The sequence below is a fragment of the Empidonax traillii genome, unplaced genomic scaffold (assembly GCF_003031625.1).
Source record: "Empidonax traillii isolate 1590-97213 ecotype Southwest subspecies unplaced genomic scaffold, ASM303162v1 scaffold19:size3308961, whole genome shotgun sequence".
NCBI classification, from domain to species: Eukaryota; Metazoa; Chordata; class Aves; order Passeriformes; family Tyrannidae; genus Empidonax; species Empidonax traillii.
Genome location: NW_020955212.1, coordinates 434,105 through 461,745, shown reverse-complemented (window position 1 = coordinate 461,745; position 27,641 = coordinate 434,105). Strand labels below are relative to the sequence as shown.

The following is a 27,641-nucleotide window of genomic DNA, read 5'->3' as shown; positions in this document are numbered from 1 at the left end:
AAAACTTTGCTAGGTGATGTCATTTTGAAGAGAATTATCATAGTAGACTGCTTATAGTAGCTTCCAGTTTTAAGATGCTCTTAGATCCTCTAAAGATGCTTTTAACTTTGTTTTAGGATCTGGAAAAAGTGTGCCTAGTTCATAGGGGGCTTCTTATGGCTTCCTGGGTATCTTAGACACCTCAGTGAATCTCAGGCTGTTGGGCAGTGACCATCTCAGCTGCTTCACACAGACAGATCCTTACAACCAAATGTCCAGAAGTTTCACCTGTGCATTAAGGCTCACAAAACAGACACTTGTATTCTTATCATTATAGGAATCTGATCTTTATTGAAAGACTGTCAACATTGAACTGACTTTTTTCTTTTTTTTTTTCAATGGCTTTTTTACATCAGGGCCCAAGAGGACCACAAGGGATCAGAGGACCTCCAGGACCACAAGGCATGCCAGGCCCTCTGGTGAGCTTTAAATAATATATTCCTACTGTATGCTTTAGGGCTTTTCATTCTCAGTGTTATTCAGATATTATTCTTATAAAGAGGTTTTAAAAAGCTTATAGAAAGTAGAAACCGAGGGTTTTTCACTGTAGTACTTAAATGATTTGCAGCCTCATATGATAAAATAACAGCCTTGAAAATAAGTTTAGGTGGGTGAATAGGAATTAAATGTCAGTGTTACATATGACTGCACTGAGAAGCCTTAACTCTAGGTTCTACTCTCAGTTATCTAGTATCAGGACTAAGAGCGTGGCTTGCAGCCACATTTAAATACAGATGTACAGTGGAGTAGCTGAGATCAAAGTTATATAATGATCAGTAGTTTCATTATGGCCTGTGAGATTTAATGCTGAAGTCTGATCAGGCTGTAACATTTGAGCGCTGTCTCCTTATCTCCTCCCCTGTGTGATGCTGTTGTTTTTGGGGGTTCTTGTTCTGGACTTACATCAGTGTAAATCAGGACTGGAATGTCCAATGCTGTCAGCCTTGGTCATCTGCTTCAGTCATGTAATAATGTTCATGATTACACACCCAATTATGTGCGTGCATTCATGGTTTTGTGCACGTGTGCATGTTTTGACTAGGTATCTATGTAAGCAGAAAATAACATTCAAGTCATACATAAAAGCATTTTGAAGTTTATACAGCAGTAGTACAGAAGATAGGAAAGAAATGGAATGATAGCTTGACCAATAACTCTTCCTGTGGTCCTCAAAAACCTGTAAACGCACTAATATTTATACTGACTCTGTAGTCATTTCAAGTGTGAATGAATCCTTGGGTGCAGTGAGGCCTTGATTTCTTCATTGTACACCTTTTAACTGATACTTTTTATTACAGGGTGGTCTGGGGCCCCCAGGTTCACCTGGCTCTGTTGGAAAGTTAGGTACAAGAGGAGCAAAGGTAAAGATTTTTAAGGTATCTAATTGCAGCAATCTAACAATATCATTCATTCAAGAATCTGACTGAAGAAGCCTATTCTAAAACTTTGTTAGTCCTATGAATCGTGTAGAATGTTAAGATCTGTAGACATTTTTAGACTACATGAGGAGACAAGTGATATATTCAAGGTAATCTTACAGATGTCAGAGCTATAAGAAGCTTTTAGTTTTCCCATGGCCACTACTGTAAGTGCTGGGGCCTGGTTTTTCACAAAATGCAGCAGCGCTGACCTGACCATGAGGCTCATTTTAGGATTCCTGGAATCTATCCAATCCATTGAAAATACATTCCATTGAATTACAGAATATCTCAAGTTGGGAGGAACCCATGAGGATCATCAGGTCCAATTCCCTGCTTCTCGCAGGACAACTAAAACACATGACAAAGTGCATCATCCAGACACCTCTTGAACTCTGACAGGCTTGGTTCCGTGACCACTTCCCTGAGAAGCTTGTTCCAGTGACCGACCATTCTCTTTGAGAAGAACTCATTCCTAATGTCCAATCTGACTTTACCAGCTCAAAGAAGCATAGTTGCTCATTTTCACCTTGTTTTGCCAAAAATTCCTAAGAAGTCCAAGGAGCCTTGACTGTTATGATGTCTGTCATAGAGGAATGAATATGTTGAGAACAATTAAATCAATATGAAGTTTAACAGAAAGACTTATAGGTGGTCTACACTGGAGTTCACTGATAATAAATATCATCCCTTACTTTCATTTATGTTAATATGGGACACTAACTTTATTTGATAAAAGTAACTCATTTTAGTTGTTGTTGAATCTTTGAATGTAAAAGTCATAAGTCATACCAGTGAGCTAAGCCCTTCAGTCTCTTCGAAGGTTTGTTACATTCAGTGACAGAGACGTGTCGAAGGTCAAAGTATTACTGCAAAAATAGTCACTGTGTGAAAACATACAGTGAAACAGTGACAAAAATTTGGAAAATATTCAGGAATTTTCATCATACATTCTATTTTCTATGTTTGATTTTTTTGCTGTTTAATGTTGGGGTCCTTGTTAGAAGAAAGTTCGATTGGAAAGTGGAAACAAAAAAGGAACTGAAGGAAAGAAACCCTGTGAGAGGACTAAGAGCGCAGTGCAGACAGCCTGCCTGAGAAATATCATCTGCTATCCACAGGTGGTTCAGGCTGGTAGAATTCCAGGATATATCCTACTACTGCTATAATGTCAACTTTTCCAAACCCCACTTTTTTCACTGATAGTACTGTGTAACAATGGGAGTTTTACTGAATAAAGGCCTTTAGAGTTTAGCTGCACGAATGCTCTGCATATTCTGATTTGCCAAGTCATTTCCAGTTCCACCATAAGGAACATTCTATGAAACATGGCCTGTAATGGAATGCTTTTGCCCAGCATCAACTAGTCTATAAAATGTATAGGCACACTTCAGTCTAACAGACAACTTTGCATTTCAGAAATAATTCTCCTGAATGAGTCCAGCTAACAGCTTCTGTGTTTCAATTATAACAGGGTGAACCTGGTGACCCTGGAGAGAAGGGCCCAGCTGGACCACCTGGACAGAGAGGCATGCCTGTGAGTCCTTCTCCCCTAATTCAGAGCCTGTATAGTTTAATACCTATCCAACTGAAATACTGCAGCTCATTCCCTTCTATTTTCTCTGATACAATTAAAATTATTTCACATTTGGTTCTCAATTTCCTTATGGACACCAGATTCCTTGGGGGCTAGAGAGAATATCTTTCACATCAAATTCTCCAGAGAAAAGAATATGCTAAAGGTAGGGCATACAGTGGAAAGAAACTGTGGCCTTAATCCTTGTTTTCTCTCTATGGCTTTTACCACCATCTGCTGCTGGTTTTAGACTGTATTGTGAGAGCTTGCCCTAATTTATTAATCTTAACAGCCTGAGCACCTCATTGTAATAGGACATCTTTTTTTCAAAGTCAAACTGGATATAAATCTAATCCTCTACTAAAATCTAACTTGTGGTATGTCCAACCTATGCAGGGCATGGATGGCAGAGATGCCTATGGTCCTGAAGGAAGCAAAGGAGCAAAGGTGAGTGCTTCAAGTCAGAATGTCTCTGTCTTTTCTGCAGGATCAAATGGAACATCCATATTATAATAAAAAGAAATGTAAGACGTGGCCACACTGTGTTTCTGAGGTTTAATAAGAGGTCAGGATTCCCACAGTCCTTGTGAGAAATTCTTCGATTGGATATTCTTTTGTGGACCGCTCCCTCTTTCCCTTGATGTGTGTATATGGATCCGAAGGACTGTACTTCTTGGAGCAGACAGGGCTTTTTGCCCACTTCAGTCTGCTTGACTAGCCACTCTTCTTGGCAAATATTGGTGATCCAGCCACTTGGGGCTCCTCTCAGTTTTCTTCTTTCAGTGGAGGGATTCTTTGACTACCAAGGAATACTGAGATGATATCCTTACTGTTTTATTGTGAAATATTCTTCCTTGTGCTCCTACCGTCATCAGTAAGATCTGGGGATCAGTCTCTGGATTGCTAAGAAACTCTTATATTTCCCTTCACAGTGCTGAATAAAAAAAAAACAATTAATTTATCATTTCTTTAAAAACATAAAAGAATCCAGCTAAAATAAAAAGTATACAGAAATGAAGAGGTCAAAATCATGGCACCAGTGCCACCCATGGGTCAGTCTGTGAGCAAAAGGGTCAGGATGCTGTAGAAAGCTGCAGTCCTCCTTTCATGAAATTTGTCTGGTGTTGCAATACTACTCCTTTCTTGTTGCTTGTGAAACAGAAATGGTCCAGTGGATCTCACTGATAGACCTGTCTCTCACTGTTCCTTTCTGTGGGAGAAGCAGAGTGTTATAGGAACCTGCAGAAGACATATGAAAGGCTTCCGAGAGCCTCTCCAACTGATGAGCTCCTTTTGCTAAAGTGGCTCTTGATGCTTCTTATTTTTCAATTTCTTTTCTCACTTCCTTAACTCCAACAATTTCTTTTCATGGGGGAGTTTCCTAGGTTATGCACACATTGTAGCAAGAGTAGTTCTTTTAATCTCTTGGAATCTCCCACTTGTTCACTTCAGGGAACATCCTCCATGTTAGAAGAAATGAAGAAAAAAGTTTCTGCTAAATCTTCTTGTCATTATTCACTGTTTAAAAGGACTAACTTAAAGCCTTTCTTATACACTGATGTGTCTACCTGGGTTTTGGCAGGGCCTGGATTAAAGCAATTAATAAAAATAACCAAAAACCAATGTACCCCAGAATAGTGATTCAGAAAGAGTGGTTTTTCCCTGATAGCTAAGAAAGTAACCTTTAGTGTAAATTTTACTTAAGGTTGCTATTAATTATACAGGTTCACAGTCACATTGCACTCTCTTACATGTAATGTGGGGTGTATGTGCATGGAATTTTCTGAAAATTGTTGGATAAAGTTATATGACGCTTTACAACCATGTCCACTTCCATGGGAGGGAACTCTTAGAAAAATGGCATACATAAGTAGTGTGAATTCTGATGTTAAGGAAAGAGGTACTTCACTTCTGACTGATTTATGTAAGAATTTCCTTATTTCTCATATACGAGCGAAGAACACACCAGAAACTGAAGTAACTGAAAACAATTAATGAATTGACTTCTGATATGCCAACAAAGTATTGTGGTATCATTATTTAGTAAGGAGGGTACAACATTTTGAAACTTCATTCAAAGGCTGAGTTCTGAATATTACAATTTACTCATAGTCACTGTACATGAATTCCACTGTATATTACTAGGACGTGTAAATAAGTGTTGATAAAACACATATTTGAGAAAGTGAGAACTCTTGAAAATCCAGAAACTGTTGGAAATATTTTAAACACTCTTCCTTTAGATGAGCAAGGTGTTCATATAAAATGGTGTAATTTGAGACCAGAGTTGTAGCCACAGCTACTTGAATGGGCTGGAATGCTAAGAATAATTTTTAAATTGTTTTTGGTTTAAAGATACCAAACACTAAGCAGATCAAAAAGTTCTAGATTCTTATGAAGTCTTTGTCCTTTCTTTTTGTAGGGAGAATCTGGGTTCATAGGATATCCTGGTCCGGAGGTATGATTAAATGGCATGATTCCTTTCTTTATGTCTTGTTTTACATTTTTCTATGTGGTAGTTTTTGTCGATCTTTCTGTCTGTCTTCTCCTTTTCTATAAAGTTCTGAATGTCATTAATTTTCAGGGAGAAGATGGAGACCCGGGCATTCCAGGAGCTGAAGGACCCAAAGGAATTAGGGGTAGAAGAGTAAGAATGACAATTCTGCTAACTCTGTGAAGAGTTCTATAAATAAAGCCCTTATGTCCCAGGTGTTTTCTCACAAAAAAATTTTTAAATTGGTTCCCACCCTGATCTTTTAGTGCCGTATCTTGTGCAAGAGGTCTTGAGAAAATGCAGATCTGAGTCTTCAGAGATGCTAGTTCCTAATAATTCTCAATAGTAATAGTCTATATAAATGCAGGATCCAACTCACAATATGGTTGTAGAGGGGTTTTTTTCCCCTTATGAAATTTGGCACCTATGTGTGCAATTACAAAGAGTAAAACTTGTACTCCTATTTTTAGGGTAATGCTGGCATACCAGGTTCCCTGGGAGATCCAGGAGATCAAGGGCCATCAGGACCTATGGTAATGTATTTTATTTTTTAAAAAAAAATCGCTCTTAGATTGATCTTAGACTTACTATTAGAATAATGGAGTGTTTAATTACGTTTCATATGCTTAATTGCCTGGCACTTGTATAGAGTTATGTCTTGCCTGTGGATGTGCGTGCACAGGAGCACTTGCTGTTGGAAATGGACTGCAACAATACAGTGCAGGACAGAATTTCTTCTACAGTATTTGATTTTGTCTTTAGGCTGGGTAAATATCTAATTAAATAAGCAGAGAGTGCTAAAATATAGAACTAGCTTGATCTGCTGAAAGCCAATGTATTTTTTTCATTTCAAAAGAAAATCCGTTTAAAATCAGACTTGCAGTTAAAGGCACGCACTTAAAGCTTATATTGATCGTCACATGTTAATTTTACAATTAATATACAAATAAATGTCTTGATGTACTTTTCCAAGGTCTTATGTTCTGCATTTTACACAACAAAATGTTTTATTTTTATCTAAGCAGAGGAAAGGATTGTGGATTTCAGTAGGATTTAGGACTAGTCTTATAGGTAGCTAGGAAAATCCCTGTAGGTGTCTATCCTTATCCTGCAACAATGCTGAAACTCAGCTCCACAGTGACCAGAAAAAATCCCTACTGTTAATGATTTTCTTGTTAAAATTTCTTAAGCTTACTCTTAGTTTAAATGTGGAACATGATTGATAGCAGTATCTTTACCTGTATAACATGGCCCATGGGATGTGTGCAGCTTAGAAAACTTTTTGCTTTCCTTCTCATTACACTCTGCTGGTCAATGAATGTTCCTGTCCCACTTTATTTTATGATGCTGGGCACAAGAGTGGCTAAGAATGCATTGCCCTCCCAGCTACTTGGCCACTTACATGTTACAGGTAGGGATTTGAAGCTCAAGATCTCCTCCTCAAATGTAGAAATGAGAGTAGAGTTTGGGATATATGGGGTTGGTGGGATTATTACAGTAGGTGGGCGTCGGGAAATGAGAAAGTGGGAAGTCTGTGAGAAGTGGAAGTGATAGGGATGCAGGAAGAGGCACAGGCAGTAGGCGGGGGCTAACACTTTTCCACAGCTCCCAAGGAGAAGGATGCAGAGTAGGTTGAGCTATCATGATGTGGGTGTGTTCTGCAGAGTCTTTTGAGGTAGAACTGTGGGGATTTTACCCTGCAAGAGTAGAGGGCAAGCTTGTCACACATCAGATGTTGGAAAGTATGTAACTGAACAAAGCACAGAAACTGGTGTTTATAAAGGATATCCAATTCTAATTTATACTGGTCCTCAGGGAGAACAAGTACTGAACATTTTAAAACCATTAATGAAAATGGACTGAGAAATAAGTCTGAGAAGTCTGCAACTCTGGAACAGGTCCACAGAAATCTATGCTGGGAACAGATGTCTCCTCATATTTCAAATTCATAAGTGGTTGTTGGGAAACACTGTATGCCTTCATTTTCTTTGGGCTACAGAGTAATAGATGGAAAAACATTATCAGGGTCTGACTTTCTGGACCTGTATTTATTTTGTTTCAGGGTGCCAAGGGACCAGTGGGCACCATTTTAATGGAAGTAAGTAATCACCTTACAGCTAATTCCACACTGCATGAAATTATCTGTTTTAGTCTTCCATTTATAAGCACTGACAGCAGTGCACAGAATTAGCTGTTATAAAACAGTAACTTTTCACGTGCTTGACAGAGTGCAGTGGGTTCATCTGTTCTGCAAATGATCAAGGAAAGAGAAACAATTATGCCTATGGATTAACACCACGCCCAAACTTTTAAAAATTGTTGGACCATTAATATTCATTTACCCATTTCTTTACTCACATCAGTTTACACACTAGCTTAGGTTTAGGGTTAACTTTTTCCCTCTTGTATTTCTTCACAAACAGTTATTTTCACTGGGAATAGAAGTGCAGGATTTCTTCAGAGTCCTAATCCCAAGTAAAATGAGCACTTCTGAGCAAAGGCTCCATCTAACCCTTGCATGGATGGCTGCCTACAGGCAATACTACTGCAAATGTGTTCTTTGTCCACAGGGGGTCTTCTCCCCCTTCACGGACGTCTCTTCCTATGTGAGTTCCTATTGAATTGTCCATTCTTTTATGGAAGTGCCATTGACCAGTGACATCCTCTAGAATGGTTATTAGCACAAAATAAGGAATGGATAAATGGTTTCTTACTGAACATCATAAACACCAACAGAGCAGGTCTAGAAAAATGTGCCTAGTTTCTGCAGCAAGAGAGAGAGTCCTTGTACTGTCTGAAGTAAGGAGGAACTGGATTGTGTGAATCTGGATTTACTGTAATGAAGTTAGCTCAGGAACTGGGATATGACCTTCAGCTCAATCACCAGTAAGATTCCCAGTCTGGGATGTTCTGGGATTTTCCATTAATTCCTTTTTTATTTTGAACCTGCAGCCTTGTGAACTTGTGAATTTTACAAGAAAAAACTGCCGTAAGTAGGAAGCATCTTATTTTACCTCTGATGCCTAGTGACTCTTCTTAAATGGAATAACCTCCACTGGAAACCCTGTAAATTGGTAGTTTGTGTCTGGGTTCAGTTTGACTGGTAGTTGTGAGTTGTGAGGGGTTTGCAGCAGCTGTATGAGGCAGACTTGCTCTTTTTGCTCCTTTTCTAATCTGTTAATTACAGAACCCATAACAAATATCTCTAATTCATTAAAGATTAAATTAATTCTTTGACATTGTGCCAATGCCCTTTGGGGAGTTCTCTGAGAGAAGACAATACTGGTATATGCACTGTCCTCCAAATTAGGTGTGTTCATTCTCTCTCAGGCATGTGTGCACAGCAGAACCCAGAACAATTTTTTTACTTCTCATCCAGTAAAAGTGCACTATTTTGAGTATCTGATTATGGAAGAGGAGTCTTGTCTTGCACTGACAGGTTCAATTAGATTTCTGAGCTTTGAATCAGGCTTTTTAGTGAAAGTAAGTAAATATATTAATGAATATGAGCCCAAAATAATTTATTTGCTCTCCCTCTCTTCCTTCCAGCTTGTTCATCAGGTAAGTCCATCTGGCTTCTGCGTATCCGTTCTTTTATAGACTCGAAAACAAAACAGCAGTGTTTGAGCTGTGGAAAGGTTCTCACACAGATTTTCTGCTTCAACATACAGACACATGTCCAGCTTACCCAACTGAGGTGGTGTTTGCCTTCGATATGTCTGACGGTGTTACACCAGCTGCATTTGAAAGGATGAGGAACATTGTCACGTTGTTGCTGAAGGCCATGAAGATCAGCGAAAGCAATTGCCCAACAGGCGCTCGCGTCTCCGTTGTTTCTTTCAACACCAATATGCGCTATCTCATCCGATTCTCGGAATTCCAGAAAAGCAACTTGCTGCAACAAGCAGTCCAGAGGATACCTCTGGAGAGATCCACTGGAAAGCGAAATATTGGGGCGGCCATGAGATTTGTCGCGAGAAATGTCTTCAAACGTGTTCGTCAGGGCATCCTCACAAGAAAAGTAGCCCTGTTTTTTGCCAATGGTCCATCTCAGGATGATGTTGCCATCAACACAGCTGTGCTTGAGTTGAGTGCCTTGGATATCACTCCAGTGGTTATTGCCTTCAGTGAAGTGCCAAATGTCAGGCGTGCTTTCTCAGTAAGTCGGTAGATGATAGAAAATTGAGTCAGTCACCCATTTACTCAGTGTCTGCTATTGTTTGAGTAAATCTTGCTCTCAGTCCAGTAAGTTCTATAGGAACTGTCTAATCCTTTATTAGAAAGGGGTACAGTAAAGGTTATTACTCTAACGTAGAAACAGTGATTGACTTGACCATAATGATCATCATCTGACCTCTTTCTGCACGTGAATTATTAATGACTTGTGCTTTTAGGCCAAATCACAGAATTTCCAGAACACTGTTAATTTCACTTAGTTACCTTTGTCATTACTCTTCTGAAGATGTGACAGGTACTGACCATTTAACTAAGAAACTGTGGCCCTAGTTTCTAGAAAAAGTAGTAGAAGTCTTCAAGTACACCAGGTTTTTTTCAAAAGAAAATTAAATTAAGCAAAACCCCTTTTTATGTCTTTATTGCCTTTAGCACAGGAGAAAATTATGAAATTTTACTTTAGAATATGACTTCATATAAAAGATACTAAACAAAAATAACCCGTCCATTTTTCAAGGTACAAAAGGAAAAAAATTCTAAGTTTATTCAAGGTTTCGTAACATAGATTCTATGGTCTTTGTCTTTCCAAATAGTTTTATCAACTGTTCTCAGTTTTAAATTTTTCAAAATAAAATTCTTTCAAGCTCCCCTTTCTTCAAAATTGTCCCTCTAAAAGGAAACATGTTCACTTACGCATGACAAAAAGTGCAAAACTTGGAGTCTGTTCTGATCTAGTAGCCATTTAATCTTCTTGTTATATTTATTCTCAGCCTCATATCTCTTAGGCAATTCATATATTTTTCTGGCTGAATGTTAATTTAGGAGAATGAAAAACTTTTGCTGACATGTGAGAAGGAAGCTTACAGTTTATTCACTGGGTTGCTCCACAGGATAAACAGGAGCAAGCACCAGTATTTTGTTTACTTAATATAAGGGGGTTACAAATCTGAATGCGTGTGATGATATCTGGTTTTTACAAAAGTGCCAGTTATCCATAAATCAGTCTTCAGAGTAGAGAAGTTTAAAAAAGTTGCTTAGCCAGGGGAGAGGCAAAAAATTCATGGCAGCAGCTCTCCTTTATGTTTACAATGATGGGAAGGCAACCAGCCTCCCCACCACCTCCAAGTAAATACAACCTCCCTTTTTCTTTCAGATGGGCTTCTGCCCTTGCAGTTGAGAGGTGGTTTAATCTTTATGATCGTACCAGACTGTAGCCACGGATACTTACTGCCTTTGGTTACTTGGTTTTAGGAGTTTCGGTTTAGAGGCCATTCAAACATTGCCAGTTCTAATTCCTTTGAAGAGTTTATCTGTAATATTCTTGACAGACATTAATTAGAATTTAATTGTGTAATTTAAACTGAAGTTTAATGCAAAGCAGTAATTATTTCTTTACTTACCATTATAGCTTATCCATATATATTGTTCATTTCCTGCAATGCTATATATTTTACAGACTTTTTTATTTACCTTTGTCCTCAAGGAAATGCTCTTTCCCTTCAATCACATTTGGATGGGGTTGGGTGATCAGTGAAATTGTAGGTTGTTGTTGGAGCTTCTTCAGACCTCCTAAAGCATTTCTATGGTCAAATCTTCTACTGAGGAAGATTGTTTTTCTTCAGCTGATCACAGGCAACTTATACGTTGTTCTAATGCTAAAATCTTCTCTCCCAAGAAAACACCTTCACTCTTTGTCCCAGACATAGGAAATCCTACCCTTTTCTCTGTTGAAAAATAGCACCCTATGAAGAAAAGAAAAAAATCTTAATATATTTTACCTGTCTTTTAAATGTTACTTTTGTGTCTGCTTTAAAACATAGATTGATGACACTAGAAGATTTCAGTTATTTGTTTGGGAAAGACAACAGGATGAAAGTTTGGAGGACATCACATATTGTACACTTTGTTTTGGTAAGACATTTAACAAATTCCATCGGTTGTATTGGTCTATTTAGCCTTTCAGTAACAAATTCTATCGTATTTATTTTGCAGTGTGGTGTTGGGGAATTTTTATGGTACACCTTAAACAGGTTTTGTGCTTAAATATAAAAGAAAAAATATTATTAAACAATGCACTGGGCAGAATCCTACTGCCATAAATGGTTCTACAAGGAGTTTGCAAACATGTGTTAAGAGCTGATTCCTAGTATGTACTTGCACCGGCACCAATCCCGTGAGTGGTTGCATGGAGCAACTCAGCCCAGCTCAGCTGCCCATAGGTGGCCCTGAGTGCTCCCGTTCCAGGGTGGCTACAAGACAGTGCTGCAGCTGTTTCTTGACATCACCAAGATAAACTTCACTCCCTTATAGGGATTTTTTTCTGTCTTTGACATTCCTGCTTCCAGCCAGCGTAAGCCCTTCTGCAAATGGGCTTTCTTACCCCCTGTGACAGAACATTTCTTGGTTACAGACTGTCACTGCTGAGGAGTTATAATTTAATTTCCTCTTCAGTGGATGGTAAGAATTAGACTCTCAAAACCACAAAAACTGTTTAATTGGTTTCTATGTCAGCCATGTGAAATGAATTACTCTGTTTAGCATTTCCTTTTTTAACAGAAATGAACTTAAAATGGCATTATGATTCTGGGAAACCAGTCTTATCTGCTGAGGATTCTACACTGTGAGGGGAGGAGATGCTACTAAATGATAATATTTCAGAATGTTGAATAGCGATCTGAGATGAAAAATACAGTTTATTTCTGTGTCCTTTACAATGTTTGGATTTCAACAGAAGAAAATTTCTCGAGGGAACTCTTATCTGTGAAGTTTTACCTTATGAATGTTTTTTTGCTCTCATGCTTGAATAATTTCCCATGGTATCTCAAAACCTCCTTCAGCAAGACTTGTCTGCTGTTCCTGACTAGAACAAAAAGATTTCAAGTTCCCAGATTATTTTTTTTAATCAAAATTTAAGAAAAATAAATAATATAGGACTGTGTGATTTTTTTTTTTTCTAAACTATTGCTTTTGTTGTGTTGCTAAATAATTTGCTCTTGGCTCTTCCTCTCTAGATAAATGCAAACCAAGAGCCAACTGCGAGGTGCCCTTTTCTCCCCCAGTTCTCATGGACATGGATATCACTTACATCATGGACAGCTCTCGCAGTGTCAGCAGTGAAGAGTTTCAGAGAGCCAAAGACTTTGTGAGCAACATGCTGGATCAGTTTGTTGTTTCCTCCCAGCCAAATGAATCCTACGGAGGCATCAGAGTGGCACTGGTGCAGCAAGCTCCTAGGGGCTTCCTGCCTGACAGAAACCAGACACCTGTGGCCTTGGAGTTTGATCTAGTTACATACAGCAATAAAGATTCGATGAAGAAACACATCCAAGAGTCTGTTCACCAACTGGAAGGGCCATCAGCCATTGCCTCTGCTCTACAGTGGACAGTTGAAAACGTATTCTTTAAAGCCCCCAGACAAAGGAAACACAGGGTCATATTTACAATAGTTGGAAGCAAAACAAGCACGTGGGACAGAGAGAGGCTGAAAGAGATTTCACTCGGAGCCAAGTGCCAAGGATTCACCTTGTTCACTCTTGCACTGGGCAGTGATGTGAGTGACAATGAGCTAATGGAGCTGCCAAGCTCCCCCACAGAGCAGCACTTGCTGACACTGGGCAGGGTTTCCACAGCGGAGATGGTGTACGCTCAGAGGTTTAGCCGGGCATTTCTAAATCTTCTGCAAAGTAAGTATCACACAATGGCATTTGCTTAAGGTATGGAAAGAAGGAGAAATGTTGTATAGAAAAGGATAGTCAGTATATATGTGCCACCATTCCTAGTCATAACTGCCAGTCTTTCACCTTTAGTTTGACTCAGATGCTGGACATTAATGGAAGTGCCAGTAATGAGAGAACAGAATTATATTCTAGTCTTAAGCGTTTTTTTTCACTAAAGTTTTTATTCGATGGGTGGCTTTGTGGACTCCACTTTCATTAAAGGTAGACCATTCTCAGCTAAGAGAACACAGTTCTGATTCCTGATTAGGCCCACATTTCTCCTCAGACCAATGGCAGGTCCAGATTTATTGAGCTGTTTATGTTTATTTAGGATTTGGGACAGGTAAATATTTAGCACATTTTCTCTTTATTACAGTTATTCCTCCTCTGTAGAGCAGAGAAAGGACTTCATCACTTTTCAAGACACATTCATGCAGATTAGCAGGATATCAAGAAGGAAATTGTCACTGATTTAAAATCCTCAGCAGAAGCATGTACTTAGAGATTTCCAAGTTTCTTTGGGAGCATAAATAGGTTATTACAGAGCAAGACAAAAGTATGAAAGGCTGGTTCAGGAGTCATTCTCATCTAGCTGACCTCTATCATAATTTTCATTTTCCTGGACCTAGTCCAGTCACTCTGGATACGATGTGTTAACTTACTGAAAGATGCAAACTTCAGTTCACAACAAAAATCCCACATAGTGCTTTTTATTAAACATACTGGGGTTTGGAGGACTTTAAAGTTCAACCATGTTATCTGGGCTTTCCCCACAGAAGAAGTGAACAGTTATCCTCCACCTGAACTTCAAGAAGAGTGCGAAAACTTAGATCGGGGAGACATACAACAGCAAGTGTCTGTGATTGAAAGGTTTGGAATTGCCTGTTTAACTCTTTGAGTGTGTATCTCTGAATATAAGATTTTCCCTTTGTGTTAGTAGTTGTATTCAAAGTAGCTTTAAGAGAAATGGGATCAGGATGCATTTTTCAAGGTCATACTGGTGGTTAAATACTTTTCTTTTCCCTCCCCTTAGAAGGATGCCTTTTCCTGGAATGGCTGAACTTGGTTCCAGTCATGATTTAGAAGACACCGAAAAAACTGAAAGTAGAGTCATGAAGAGTATTAAAGAGAACACCAAAGAACTTGTATACACAATGCCAGAAATGAGATATGATTATGAGGAGAAGAATGAATATTTCGCAGATGGAGCTGCTGCAAGAGAAAAGCCACAAGAGTGTGGAGAAGCTCAGGAGAACAAGGAAAACTTAGATTCAACACTAGAAACTAGAACTGCCTGTAATGATTATGGTATGATTTTAGAATATGAAAATCCTTTTTTAATTCAGTAAAAAGGCTCTAAATTGTAAAGGGCTCAGGAGAATATTTATACAAGATGAAGAATTTCCATTAATTACACTTTTCCAAAGCATTTAGTCATCATATGTTTGCATTAAGTCCAAATCTATACAGTAAGAGTCTGTAACTGAAGACTGAACTATAGGTGTCATTATGACTTCAGTTTGGCTTTGTAACTTTTTGTGATATATCATAAATATCATAAAAAGTTCTAATCCCCCTTACTAAAACAGATGATCAGTTTAAATTCCAAGTTGCACTGTCATTCCTGAGTTACTTCTGCTGCTAACTTAGCTCAGCACAGAGGAACTAAATAGATCTCTGATACAGTCTGTTCCTGTAGGAAGAACAGGATCTCTCCGCAGAAGTCTCAAAATGTATATTCTTCATTACTTCGTAATTATCGGTTTTTCTTCACAGGTTTGACAATTGATACAGGTATGGGAAGCTGATTGTGAGATTATTTATCATCAACATTCTTTTAACACAGTTCAGTGTTTTTATTGTTTAAACTGCAATTAGAGAGAATTTATGTGGAAAAAAAAAAAATGAGAAGGCACCTGCATAGTTTTGGGTGTGGTAGCTCATTGCCGCAGCTGCCATCCCTTTGTTTTTCATCCCTCTCTACTCAAAAATGAATCTAGAATATCTGGTAACCCCATATCCCTGATAAGAGAGTCCCAATGCCTTTGCAATACTGTTTTAATATTGGATCTTTCATTAAGAGCTAGTGTAGCACTGTGAATGCCGTACAACCACAGTGCAAACGGACTTACTTAGCACCACAGAAATTGGTCCCATTGCCTAACTGCGTGTGTACAGCCTTGTTAATCTCTTATTAACCAGTTCATGGACTCTGTGGTCACACAGGAAGTCCAGTAACAGGAAGATATGTTACTGTTTATACTTTACAAATAAAATATTTCCTTTGAGGAAGTAGTCAGGGTCATTGCACCAGTATAAGAAGAGACCTAAGACACTTAAAGGGAGATGTATGAACTGCCTTTCTCAATCCTGTGTTTTAACATCTGACAGTTTACTTCTAAAAACATTTAACTCAGTTCCAGAACTTGTCTTTTGAAAGATATAGTTTTTACTGACCTGTTGCTTGAGATTATTGCTTTTAAGTTGATTAGGAACAGGTTACATCATTTTAAATCTTTAAGCTGGATAGTTTTATCAAGTATTTTGCTTTACTTCTCAGTTCTTCCCCTTCCATGTTGTACAGACATCAAAGTCTAGAGCTGCCCTTCTGTCTTCTTTTGAGTAACTCTGAATTTACATTGGTGAAAGATGATTAGCTCTGTTCTTACTGAATGGCAGATTGCTACAAAGTATGCTACTCTCACCTACTTTGCTAATTTATGCAATTTAAATCTGTATTATTATTGGATTTGGCTAAAGGACTATCGTGGATAGTTTAACAACCTATGTATGTTCATTTATGAAATTTTATTGGTGGATACCAGTATAACAAGTTGGAATAAAGAAGAGGGAAATTATTAAAAGGTTTATTTACATAGTCCCTGTGGACCACATACAGTCATTTTACAATCATTGTAATAAAAAGTCTGTGTTAGAAGACTAAAAGCCTTTTAGCATTCCTTCTGTTTATGCCACTGAAAATCTCATAATTTCAGACATTCTTTCTGGTTAAAGCAATCATAAGAAGAGGGTCTTTAGACCATGCTGACCCTGTGGGTTTATAGATGAATACTCAGTAAATCTTTTTAAGATCTTGAACACTGGCTATTTCTTTTGTCTGACAGTTGCAATTAATGTTAGTTTTCCCTGAATTTACAGTGCTAAGAAGGGTTGACCTTTCTTTCATTAAATCTGTCTCTTATTTCCCTTTTCCAGATGCATGTGACCTTGTTCAAGATAGTGGAGAATGTCAGAATTACGTTTTGAAGTGGTACTACGACAAAGAGCAGAAAATGTGTGGTCAGTTCTGGTATGGGGGCTGTGGAGGCAATAGAAATAGATTTGAAACACAAGAAGAATGTGGATTCTTGTGTATAGAGTCTTCCTAGAGCAGACACACTTTAATTACTTTAATTCTTCTTTTAGACTATCAGGGTGATGTGGAAAAGGGATTCAAAAGAAGGCTTTACATAGCCACTTGGCTCCCATGTTTCAGTTGAAAGAAATACTTGCTTATAAAGTTATTACCTGGTGACTTAATTGTGAAAATTAAAATTTAAGCTATTACCCCATTGATCTCATATAACATGCTGAGTACTGAGAAATTTGTTAGCCAACAGCAGATTGTTTAAAAGGCATGGAGGTATTGAAACTTGACTTTCTTCCATATATACCAAAATGTGCACTTCCTCAATATGCTCCATAAAATAAAACAATACCTCAGAGATTTTCGTGAAGTAACTTTGGATGCAAGACACTAAAGCCAAAATGTTTCGATGTGTTTGCTTACATTTATCCTGTTTATAGAAAATACCAGAAAGCATTTAGATCTCAAATCTAGGACTAGTGAAATAGTCCTAGGACTTATTTCACTCTGTTTTAAAGGATTTTCTACCACAGAGTCATTCTTGGCTTCTTAATTATTTTTTTTTCTGAATAATCCAACATGTGAATAAAATAGATCATTCTCAAATATTATACTTCTGCTTCTAGTTCCTGAAACAGGTATAATTGTGTTCTCACTATGTGGCTTCTCATTGGTAAATAAGCACTGGTCCCCTTTCCTTGTTACCAGACGTTGGGCAAATGCATTTATTTTAGAACATTAAATTTTCATGGTTGCTCTTGAGTGAAAGAAAAGATCCCGAGGATATCATTTGATTAAAGATAATAAATACAATGCTGTGCAGGCCGGTGGGACTTAGATAAACTTCCACACTCTGCTGACTTATCCAAACTTTACTGTTGCCCATTTTATGTCTGTAGAAGTCACGGTGCATTTAACTTCACCTTGGGCCATTCTGCAGCGTTGGCTGTACTCACCAGGAATTTTGTTCTTCTCTGTATTCATCTGCAGCAAGATACAAGATTATATCTAGTGGCAGTTTTCTTTATGGTTCTTTGAAAAAAAAATATTAAACTGGAAGAAGAGCTGTAAAAATGATACAGAAAATGTTTCTTACTGAAGAGATAAAGTGAAAGAAAATTATATGTATTCTATATATGAGGATGGATGCCACTGGATACAGAGCAATATATCAGGCCCCCTGAAATAAAATTTAAAATTTCCCTTTATAATTACAGGCTTTGCTCTGATTCAGAGGAATCAGAGCCCTTCCTAGCAAAAGAACTCCTCCTGGCACCCCAGGAGGATGGTTGTTGGGTTGGCTGTTTCAAGGGAAGGTCTCCTCTACACACCATACAACTGATCCTACATGGAGTAAGTGGGTCATACTGATCACACAACGAGCTTGTACAGGAAATGTCAGTCATCCAGGAATCTTAGAAGTGCTCAGGGGCTGGCCAGAAGGCAAAGGTTTTGGAATATCACCAGCAAAGGAAGTGACATGTGCTGAAGAGGGCCCACTATACAATGAATTACCAGAAAGTGAGAAGTAATAGCCTGGTTTACTGATGAATCCTGCCAACTTGTGGGAAAATATCAGAGATGGAAAAGAGCTATATGGAGTCCCCTACCAGAAGTCACAGAACCTGCTGGAGGATGAGGTGAATTGAGGCAGTTTGCAGAGGTGAGAGCCATCCACTTGGTCTTAGACATCAGAACATCTGGAGAACATCAGAACAACTAACAGGTGGATCAGGATGCTAGGACTGAAGTGGCTCATGTGGTTTTGAATTGGCAACATAAGGGTGAATTATTTCTAGCTTGGTGGGCCCATGACATCTGGGGCCATCAAGGAAGAGGTGCAAAATATAGGTGGGCTTGTGATTGAGGAGTGGACTCGGCCATAGACACTATCACACAAGTTATCCATGGATGTGAAACAGGCACTACAATTAAGCAAACCAAGTGGATAAATCCTCTCTGGTAGGGAAGACAATGGATAAAATAATAGTATGGAGAGGCCTGGGAGCTTGACTATATCACACTCCCTCAAACCTGTGACAGTAAGTTCCATGTACTAACAATCGTAGGAGCAACCACCAGAGGTCCGGAAACATAACCTGTGCCCCATGCCATGGCCTGGAACACCGTCCTGGGCATTGAAAAGCAAGTCTTACAGCAACATGGTAGTCCAGCAAGAAATAACAGAACTCATTTCCAGAACAACCTCACAGACATTCAGGCCACAGAACATGGATTTGAGTGGGTATATCACATTCTCATGCACCAACCTCTGGAAAGATCAAACAATGTAACAAAACTGTTAAAGACTACACTGACAGCAAGGGGTGGTGGGACCTTCAAACATTGGGATACACATTTAGCAAAGGCCAGATGGTTAGAAAGCATTTGGGACTCTGCCAATCAGACTGGCCCTGACCAATCAGAATTTTACGTACTGTAGAGGAAGATAGAATTCCTGTAGTGCATGTTAAAAAGGTGCTGGTGAAAGCTGTCTGGGTTATTCCTACCTCAGGCAAAGGCAAACCTATTCTGTGCTAGCCCCAGCAGCTCGAAAGGACTGTCATGGTTTAACCCCAACCAGCAACTAAGCCCCACACAGCTGGGGAGGAGAACAGGAGGAGTAAAATGGAGAAAACTCAAGCATTGAGAGAACAACATTTTAATAAGTAAAGCAAAAACCATGCACACAAGGAAAGCGAAACAAGGAATTAATTCAGCATATCCCATTGGCAGGCAGGCGTTCAGCCATCCCCAGGAAAGCAGGGCTACATCACATGTCATGGTTACTGGGAAGATAAACATTGTCACTCTGAATATCTACCCTATCATTCTTCCCCAGCTTTAGATGCTGAGCATGATGCCATGTGGTATGGAATATCCCTTGAGTCAGTGGGAGTCAGCTGTCCCATCTGTGCCCTCCCAACTTCTTGTGCCCCTCCCCAGCCTTCTTAATGGTGGGGTGAGGTCAGGGACAGAAAAGGCCTTGACTCTGTGCAAGCACTGCTCAACAATAATGAAAGTATCCCTGAATTATTAACACTGTTTCCAGCACAAATCCAAAATAGACCCCTGTTGCAGCTATTGTAAAGAAAATTAACTCTACCCCAGCCAACTCCAACTCCAGCACATTCTCCACCCCTACAAACTGTGGGTTCACCATGGCTGGATGCCAGGTGCCCACCAAAGCCACTCTATCACTCCCCTCCTCAGCTGGACATGGGAGAGAAAACAGAAGGAAAGGCTCATAGGTCGAGAGAAGGATGGGGAGAGATCACTCAGTAATTACTGTCACAGGCAAAACTGGCTCTATTTGGAGAAATTATTGAATTTATTACCAGCCAAATCAGAGTAGGACAATGAAAAATAAAACCATCTCTTAAAACACTTTTCCTACAGTCTTTCCGCCTTTCCAGGCTTAACTTTATTCTTGAGTTCCCTACCTCCTCCTCCCCCTGAGCAGCACAGGGAACCAGGGAATGGCAGTTTTGGTCAATTTATCACACACTGTCTCTGCTGCTTCTTCCTTCTCAGGGAAAGGACTCATGCTCTTTCCCTGCTCCAGTGTGGGTTCCCTTGCACAGAGTGCAGTCCTTTGGGAACAGGCTGCTCCAGCATGGGATCCCTATAAAGTCGCAAGTCCTACCAGCCAACCTTCCTGAGCATGGAATCCTCTCTCCATGGGGCCACAGGTCCTGCCAGGAGCCTGGTCCAGCATGGGCTACCCACAGAGTTACAGCTTCCTTGGGGCATCCACACACTCCAGTTTGCAGTACTCCAGAGGCTGCAAGTTTTATTTGCTAGGATACAGTTGTTATCTGTATTATACAGCCGTTACTTCCTTTCTCTCCTTTTCCCCTCAGCTAGGCCAGATCTCTGAGCAAAGCCTGTGTTACTATAAGAATCTGGTAGCAGTCTGTGATACATCTGTAAAGGCTGATAATTTTATGCTTGGATAATCACAGTCCAGATCTTTGTCAGGCCTGTCAGGTGTCCAAGCCCCTGGAGATTGTGCTAATGTTGTATCAGGCTGTCCACCAATGACAAATCCAAGAGTTTTCATGAACTGAGAAGCTGATTTGATAGAGTAACACCTTGCTAGGGTTTTTAGTTTGAAGGAGATATCTCTGCAGATTCAAGTTCATTCAGGTGTCACCTTCTGCTCATTGGTCTCACCTTAACTTTGTGCAAGGTCAGTGTTCCCTGTCTGTTTTACCTTCCCAGACTGATCTTTGTGATCTTTTCTACACGGTGAGCTCTCCACTCTGGGGATCTGCTCTTTCTCATGAGATTGAAGAAGACAGAAGGAAGAGTCCAAACAGTCTCTGAAACCCGATAGCAAGTTTTTTGGCAGCCCCCTAGCAGTGCTCATCTCCAGCAACTATGCAGGACAGTTTGCTAGTGGGTGTACATCACTATGACTTGAGAGGCAGCTAGCCTAAGTCCAACTCACATCAAACCTCAATGCACTTTCTGGATGATAGACACCTTTGTCATCTATCTACATCCACTGTTTTCTGGGGTCAAGTAGTGTAGTAAAGCATTTTATATGAACCATTTCTGCCCAGACTGCTTTATTTCTGCATGAACGCATGTTTCATGCTCCAGGAACGTCTGTCAGCAGTTTTTAAGATCTTAAGGAAAATCCAGGATTACTTACTTCCAGATCCCATTCCCTGCTTTTTGGAAACTAAATAAATAAGTAAGTAAATAAAATAAATAAACAAAAATCTTATTGCTAGCTCTAAAATGTATCTAATGGAAGATCATCTCAATTTCATTTGAAAAATTTAGTGTTTGATTGTGAAAAAGAGGGACAATTTGACGTCTTTTCTTGAACTAAAACATTTGTTTGGTAGAATCTTTGTATTAAACTTTTCCAGATGTTTATTGCTAGCTTGCACAAATAGCTGAGAACACATGAAAAACTAATTAACTTAGATCTACAGCAAGGGAGGACTAGGGTTTACTGTAACAGTGATGTGAAGGAAAACACCAAGTGTTCTCTAGAGGAATCTAAGGAAGAGATACCATGTAATTCCTCTTCTTCGATTAGTTTTCTTGGCTGATTTAATCCACAGCTTTAAATTCTGAGATTCTCTTATCTTTACACTTTCAGTGACAAGAAGTGCCTGGGTTGCCACCGAATTCCCAAGGCAAGGCAGCACTAGCAGCCACGGCTGCCAGAAAGGGCATGTCTGAAGGGCTGTCGAGAGCCAACTCTCTAGACAATAAGTGTTGAAATTCAGGACTGCCAGTCCTGGCAAAGGAGATGTTCTAGTAGTGGAAGACCCTGTTGCAATTATCCTATCACTGTTCTGGTCCTGCCTCCCTATCTCAGCTGTGCCTGATGTGATGGAGTGCAGTAGACTCCGCCAGAGTGCTTAGATCAGCAGAGCCTAAGCTCATGAGGAATGTAAGTACTTGGCTGTAACCTTGCTGGAGTTTTAAAAGAGTTACTGGCTTTATGCCCAGAAATATTGCATTGCAGTAGTTTACACTGACGGTTGTTTTCTAATTACTTGTGTTTTTATACATGCAGGTTTAGTAAATAACATACAAACAATCCTGAAAAAGAAATTAATTGTTGCAGCAAGTATTCTGTCATCAGAAGACTATAGACTCATAGGAGCAGATTCTTCTCAGCTAAAATAAGTTCAAATAAATCAAACCTCAGAATGCAGTCTTGTTCCCACTAAAATTGGTGGAACTTGAATCATATTGTTAAAATATTTGTTAAAATTTTTTGACCACAGATTACATTAAAAATAATATGAAAATCTTTTATGGAAAATATTGGTATATCAATATAAGATATCCAGCCTTCTTGAAATCACAAACATGCCCGTTCATTAAAGGTTAATAGCTGTACAAAACAGATTTTTTTAAATAGTTACCATTTGATTAATAGATAAGTACTTTCCACTTTGCTCCAAATAGAGAAAAAAAAAAAAAAAGCAGGATGCATTTGTACTTTAATAGAGCTGGGTCTTCCTGATACACATGCATGGTTAAAAAACAGCTTCTTCAACTTTCTATGACCATTTTCACCTCCCTCAGACAGGATGTTCAGAGGACTCTGCCTCTAGTTGAAGATATGGCTGGCTTTGTTCTTCATCCTCTTTAAGACACACACATCTGTTCCCTGGAATATTGGTCTTTTACTGTTTGTCTTTAATGCAATTCTTGATGGGGAAAAAAAATCTCAGCTCACCATTTTTCCACTAAGTAGTGACCAGTAGCTTGAGAGGTTAAAGAAAATTTTATACACCGTAGCTGAAGCTGAGTTTGGATGGCAACAGGACGAGTTTGAGGTGTGAGATTTGATGTGGGTGGTAATAAGATGTAATACTCCAAATCCAGACCTATAATTGTGTAACGCCATGATCACATTGTATTTACTATACTTTCATCATTTCTGTGCAAGCAGAAATTTTTCATGGACCTCCTGTAAACCAGACACACAAATATTTGTTCTCCTCTATGAGATTTCTGTAGTTATATGTAGTTTCAAATATAAGATGCACTAGTATAGTGATGCTTTTTCACAGGAGACAGTGAAACAGTCAAAATTGTAGCTGTAGACTTTATATTGTAAGAGTAACATGAATATTAACAGACCAATGCATACAAGTAAAAAAATTTCAAGATGATAGCAGGAGAGCTTTAAAATATTTTCACATTTACTCAGGTACTGCTGATATATTTGATCTTTCAAGAGGCTGTCAGTGAATTATGAGGATCTTGTGGTTGCACGTTTCTCTATTGGTGCACAGTTAATCTTTATGCACAGTCAACCACAGACTTTACTTGGACCACAGTTCTTGAGAAGAAGGCTTTCTGGGACTATAGGACCACATCTCTCTAACAGAAAAATTAGCTGCCATCTTGTGTAAACATCATAAATATAAACAACTAGATTCCTCTTTTTTCTCTTTCAGGGCCCAAGAGGACCACCTGGACCACAAGGATGGGTAACATGGAATGTCCAGGTAAAAGGTTTCAAGATTAAAGAAAAATCCTGAAAATACTCTTTAACTGTGATTTAGAATAATTCTTCAATGTTTTTATTACGTGTTTTTCTAACTTTTGCCATATTTTTTCTCTTCAGCGGTTTCAAGGATTTATTGGGAAAATGGTAAAGTATTACTCTATATGGTCTGAATTTGTGAATGCAGTATTCTTTAGGGCTTTGTCCTTCAATGAATGAAGATTTTGAGAGTTTTTCACAAATGTCAGTGGTGTTAAGTCAATGCTACTTTTTTTTAGGCTGCATTGCAGACGTCTGCTGCAGTGTCCAGTTTGTGGCTGTGTGCCTAGGGAACATACAAGAAATTGAACTTCAAGCATTAATTCCCATGTTTAGGGTTTTTTGTAGTTTGTTTTTTCATTCTGTTTTTTTTTGCGTGTGTGTGTGTGTGTGTGGGTGGGTGGGTGGGTTTTTTTTCCCTGGGTGGTGGGTTGGTTGTTTATGTGAAAGATTCATGTGCATTTTTATTATCTCAGGGACAATGGGTAAGATGGGACTGATGGAATTAGAGAAAAGAGGTACGTAATTTTCTTTCTTTTGCCTTCTTGACCTCAAAGTTACTGAGTGATAAAAATGAAATAATATACCATATTTTGACTTTAAGAGGTCTCCTGGGGTTCCTGGAAAGAAAGGAGAAAAGGGTGACTTTGGGTGTTGGTAACATTTTGTCATCTTTTATTGGTCAGAGTTTGAATTTAAGAACAATAGTATGGCTATTCCATGAAACTCTCCCTGTGAGAAATGTCTTTAATAAACTCTCAAGCACAAGGCATAGCCCTTGTACCTCAAAATTATTTGCACTCTTTTTTTTTGTTTGAATTCCTATCAATGTTAATTTTTTCATAACACTGTTTTTTCAAGTTTCTTATCAGCACATGGTTTTGACCAGAAAATGAGATGCATGTTGCTAAGAGACAAAAGAAATTAAAAAAAAAAATCTATATACCTTATTATTACCAATAAAATATTAGATTTCTAATAATTCCACTGTTCTAAAAATAACGCAGAAGAAAAGTGTTAGTGTAAGGCACTTCTCCTGTATCAGTGTTTTTTACAAGCTCTGATAAATCCTGCAATTGTACTTAATACATTGCTGTAGTTATCCATAACAAGCTATTAAAAGGGACTTGACATTTTTATCGTAGTAAGCTAAGACACAAAACAAGAAGAAAGGTCTCAGATTCGGTCACGCATAAACTTTTAAGTATGAACTGATGTTATTAATCTGATAATTATCATAATTTTACTTCATAGGAATTCTAGTTTTTTCATCAGCAAAAACCTGTCTTAGAGAGGTTTTCTGCCTTTTCTCCTTAGTCTCCTCTCTGGATGTAACTCTTGTTCCAAGTCCTGTAGCACGGGGGTTTTTGTAAGGTCTTGCTTTCAAGAGCAGTGGTGCTATGGATGTTTTTTTAGGTGTGTATTAACCTTTTTGTTGTTTGTGCTCACACTTCATACAACCTCCCGTGCATTGTCAGCTCTTCTGTATAACTCTAGTTTAATTCTTTAATTCAAAACCAGAGTAAATAGATTGATTTTCACAACCCGGTGGAATAGTTTGGCCAGGCAAAAGATAGGACTGAGCTGTGAAATTGGTATTACACTCGAGGCTTCAGCTAATAAGGCTGCTTAACATCTATATTCTCTGTGGATGCAGAGCTATTGCCACATGAAAAGCAGAGTCACTCTGCTGAACATCACAGCTTGGAGATCCTGTGGACAGGTTTTGTGCCAGATCTCTGACCCAAAGCTTTCTGGTAAATTGTCATTTGTATATGGTGTAAGGAAGAGGAAGCAATGCCTCATGCTCCTGCAGGTTGCTGACTGATGTACATTCCCTCACAGACGTAGAAAATCTGACGGAGGCTTGTTCTTGTTGATATCAATGGACATTTTCAATGTTCTGTGAACAGAAATTGCCTGTTAATATTTTCTCCGATATTTTTATTTACATAGCAATTAGGGAGAAATTAGAAGTTTTTTTAAATAAATTGAACTGCCATCTCTTCACTGTTCCCATGGGAAATCAGTGTGTGCTTCAGTAAACAAGTAGATAAATCACATTTTGGAAGTGGCACACTTCTGTCATAGAAGGTATTACTTGGAGAGATTACAGTCAACAGTATATTTTTTGCAGATGAGAGTGAGAAGTGCTTTCACTCGTGTGAAACAAGATGTTGTATATCTTTTGTTATCTTACGAAACAGCTGCATCTCATTTTATTTTCCCCCCAGTAAAAAACATTATGGGCTGATCATTGTGTAGGTTTGATTTGGATTTTTTGCACGACTCCATGACTATTTTTTTGTGTTGCACAGCCCTCTATTTCAGGAGGAAAATGCTGTCATAATTTCTTGAGAATTTTGCATTTTTATCAGAAGAACCTCTTGTCACATTTTAATTACATGTTTTTCCAACTAACTAGGAGACAAGCTGGAGACAAGGGAATTGCAAGGGAACATGGACAAACAAGATATAGAGGCAGAATGACAAGTACATCATCATTGATATTCTTTAATGGATTTTTTTATAGGATCCTTATTGATGTGCTGATTGCACACTTGTATTGATTGTTAGATGTGATGTCTCTCATTTTCAAAGGCTGCTAATGCTGACTGTGCTCTGTCCCCGTGTATGTCACACTAAGCAGAAGCAATGGCCATCTCTGAATATCCTGCCTGCTGTTCCAGCTCACTTTCCATTTGTGCCTTTTAGACTAAAAGCTGCTGCAGAAGAAATCAGCTGGTTTAAGAGCAGCGTGATGATCCCATTTATTCCCCATTAATTTCTTTGTCCTGATTTTTCTGAATTCATGTGTGTTTCTTTCTCCCTTTTCCTCCTAAGCTTTTCTATGGCTGAATAGTAACGTCAGTATTTTTAAACAGAGTTTGAACATATTTTATGAATATCACAGTGAACAAAAAAGAGCGTACCTACTAGAGGGAATTTGTTGCTTTGATACTATCCACCCAAGTTATTAATCTCTTAAAAGTGAAAATCATGTCAGACCTGACATTCTTCTTTCTTACTTCTCATTGACAACTCATAGAAGCATAGAATATGCTGAGTTGGAAGGGACCCACGAGGATCATCAATTCCAACTCCTGGCCCTGCACAGATCACCCCAAGAATCACACTATGTTCTTGAGAGTGTTGTCCAAATGCTTTTTGAGCTCTGTCAGGCTCGGTGCTGGCCAGTTCCCTGGGGAGCCCATTAAGTCTGTGGAACTTAAGTATGGAGCAAATAAATGAAGATGGAAGGAAATCTATTGATTTCCAGTAGAAAATAAAAATGTTATGTCACCTCTGTATTTTCTTTGAATACCACATATGTAACATGCTACTATTTCATAGGGTTATTCCAGAACCTGCTGGCCTTGAAGACTGTTCAGATGAGAGGGGATCTCCGCAATGCAGGGCAAGACCTGGACTCATTATATTTTGCCATTACTGGAAAATACCTTTGCTCTTTTTAATTTTTAAGGGAAAATAAGGAACGAAACAGAACATTTTCTTCCTGTTCTGGTGGTCTGGAGTGGCTACATGTGCAATGTTTTAATGACTGCCACTGATGTGTTGTGCATATGTAGTAAATTGCATGATAGCTTTACTCTGTGAACTTTGAGATTTTTTTAAATAAAGAAGATTGTGAATCCATCCATATCTAAACACAAACCAGGTACTTCTGCAAATGGCTAATTGTATACCTGTAAATGTCATTTTCAGAAGACACAGTCTAACTGTGTAATTTGTGCACGTTTAAAAAGTGTACCTGACTCATACTTTGAGCATTTCCTTTTAACTGATGCAGAGGAGAATGCTTACTGT

General features: G+C 38.7%; 1 protein-coding gene across 1 annotated transcript in view; it reads left to right on the top strand.

The window, feature by feature from the left end:
• Window positions 1-17,369, top strand: part of COL6A6 (collagen type VI alpha 6 chain) — a 48,007-nt gene extending 30,638 nt beyond the window's left edge. The window contains exons 17-32 of the mRNA XM_027897191.1: window positions 396-458; window positions 1,338-1,400; window positions 2,932-2,994; window positions 3,430-3,480; window positions 5,456-5,491; window positions 5,618-5,680; window positions 5,998-6,060; window positions 7,590-7,625; window positions 8,480-8,516; window positions 9,077-9,088; window positions 9,178-9,686; window positions 11,521-11,611; window positions 12,712-13,383; window positions 14,193-14,286; window positions 14,453-14,724; window positions 16,633-17,369. Coding sequence (XP_027752992.1) covers window positions 396-458; window positions 1,338-1,400; window positions 2,932-2,994; window positions 3,430-3,480; window positions 5,456-5,491; window positions 5,618-5,680; window positions 5,998-6,060; window positions 7,590-7,625; window positions 8,480-8,516; window positions 9,077-9,088; window positions 9,178-9,686; window positions 11,521-11,611; window positions 12,712-13,383; window positions 14,193-14,286; window positions 14,453-14,724; window positions 16,633-16,805 — 2,298 coding nt within the window. The 3' untranslated portion in view covers window positions 16,806-17,369. The remainder of the gene's footprint in view (window positions 1-395; window positions 459-1,337; window positions 1,401-2,931; window positions 2,995-3,429; window positions 3,481-5,455; window positions 5,492-5,617; window positions 5,681-5,997; window positions 6,061-7,589; window positions 7,626-8,479; window positions 8,517-9,076; window positions 9,089-9,177; window positions 9,687-11,520; window positions 11,612-12,711; window positions 13,384-14,192; window positions 14,287-14,452; window positions 14,725-16,632) is intronic.
• Window positions 17,370-27,641: the final 10,272 nt, after the last annotated feature.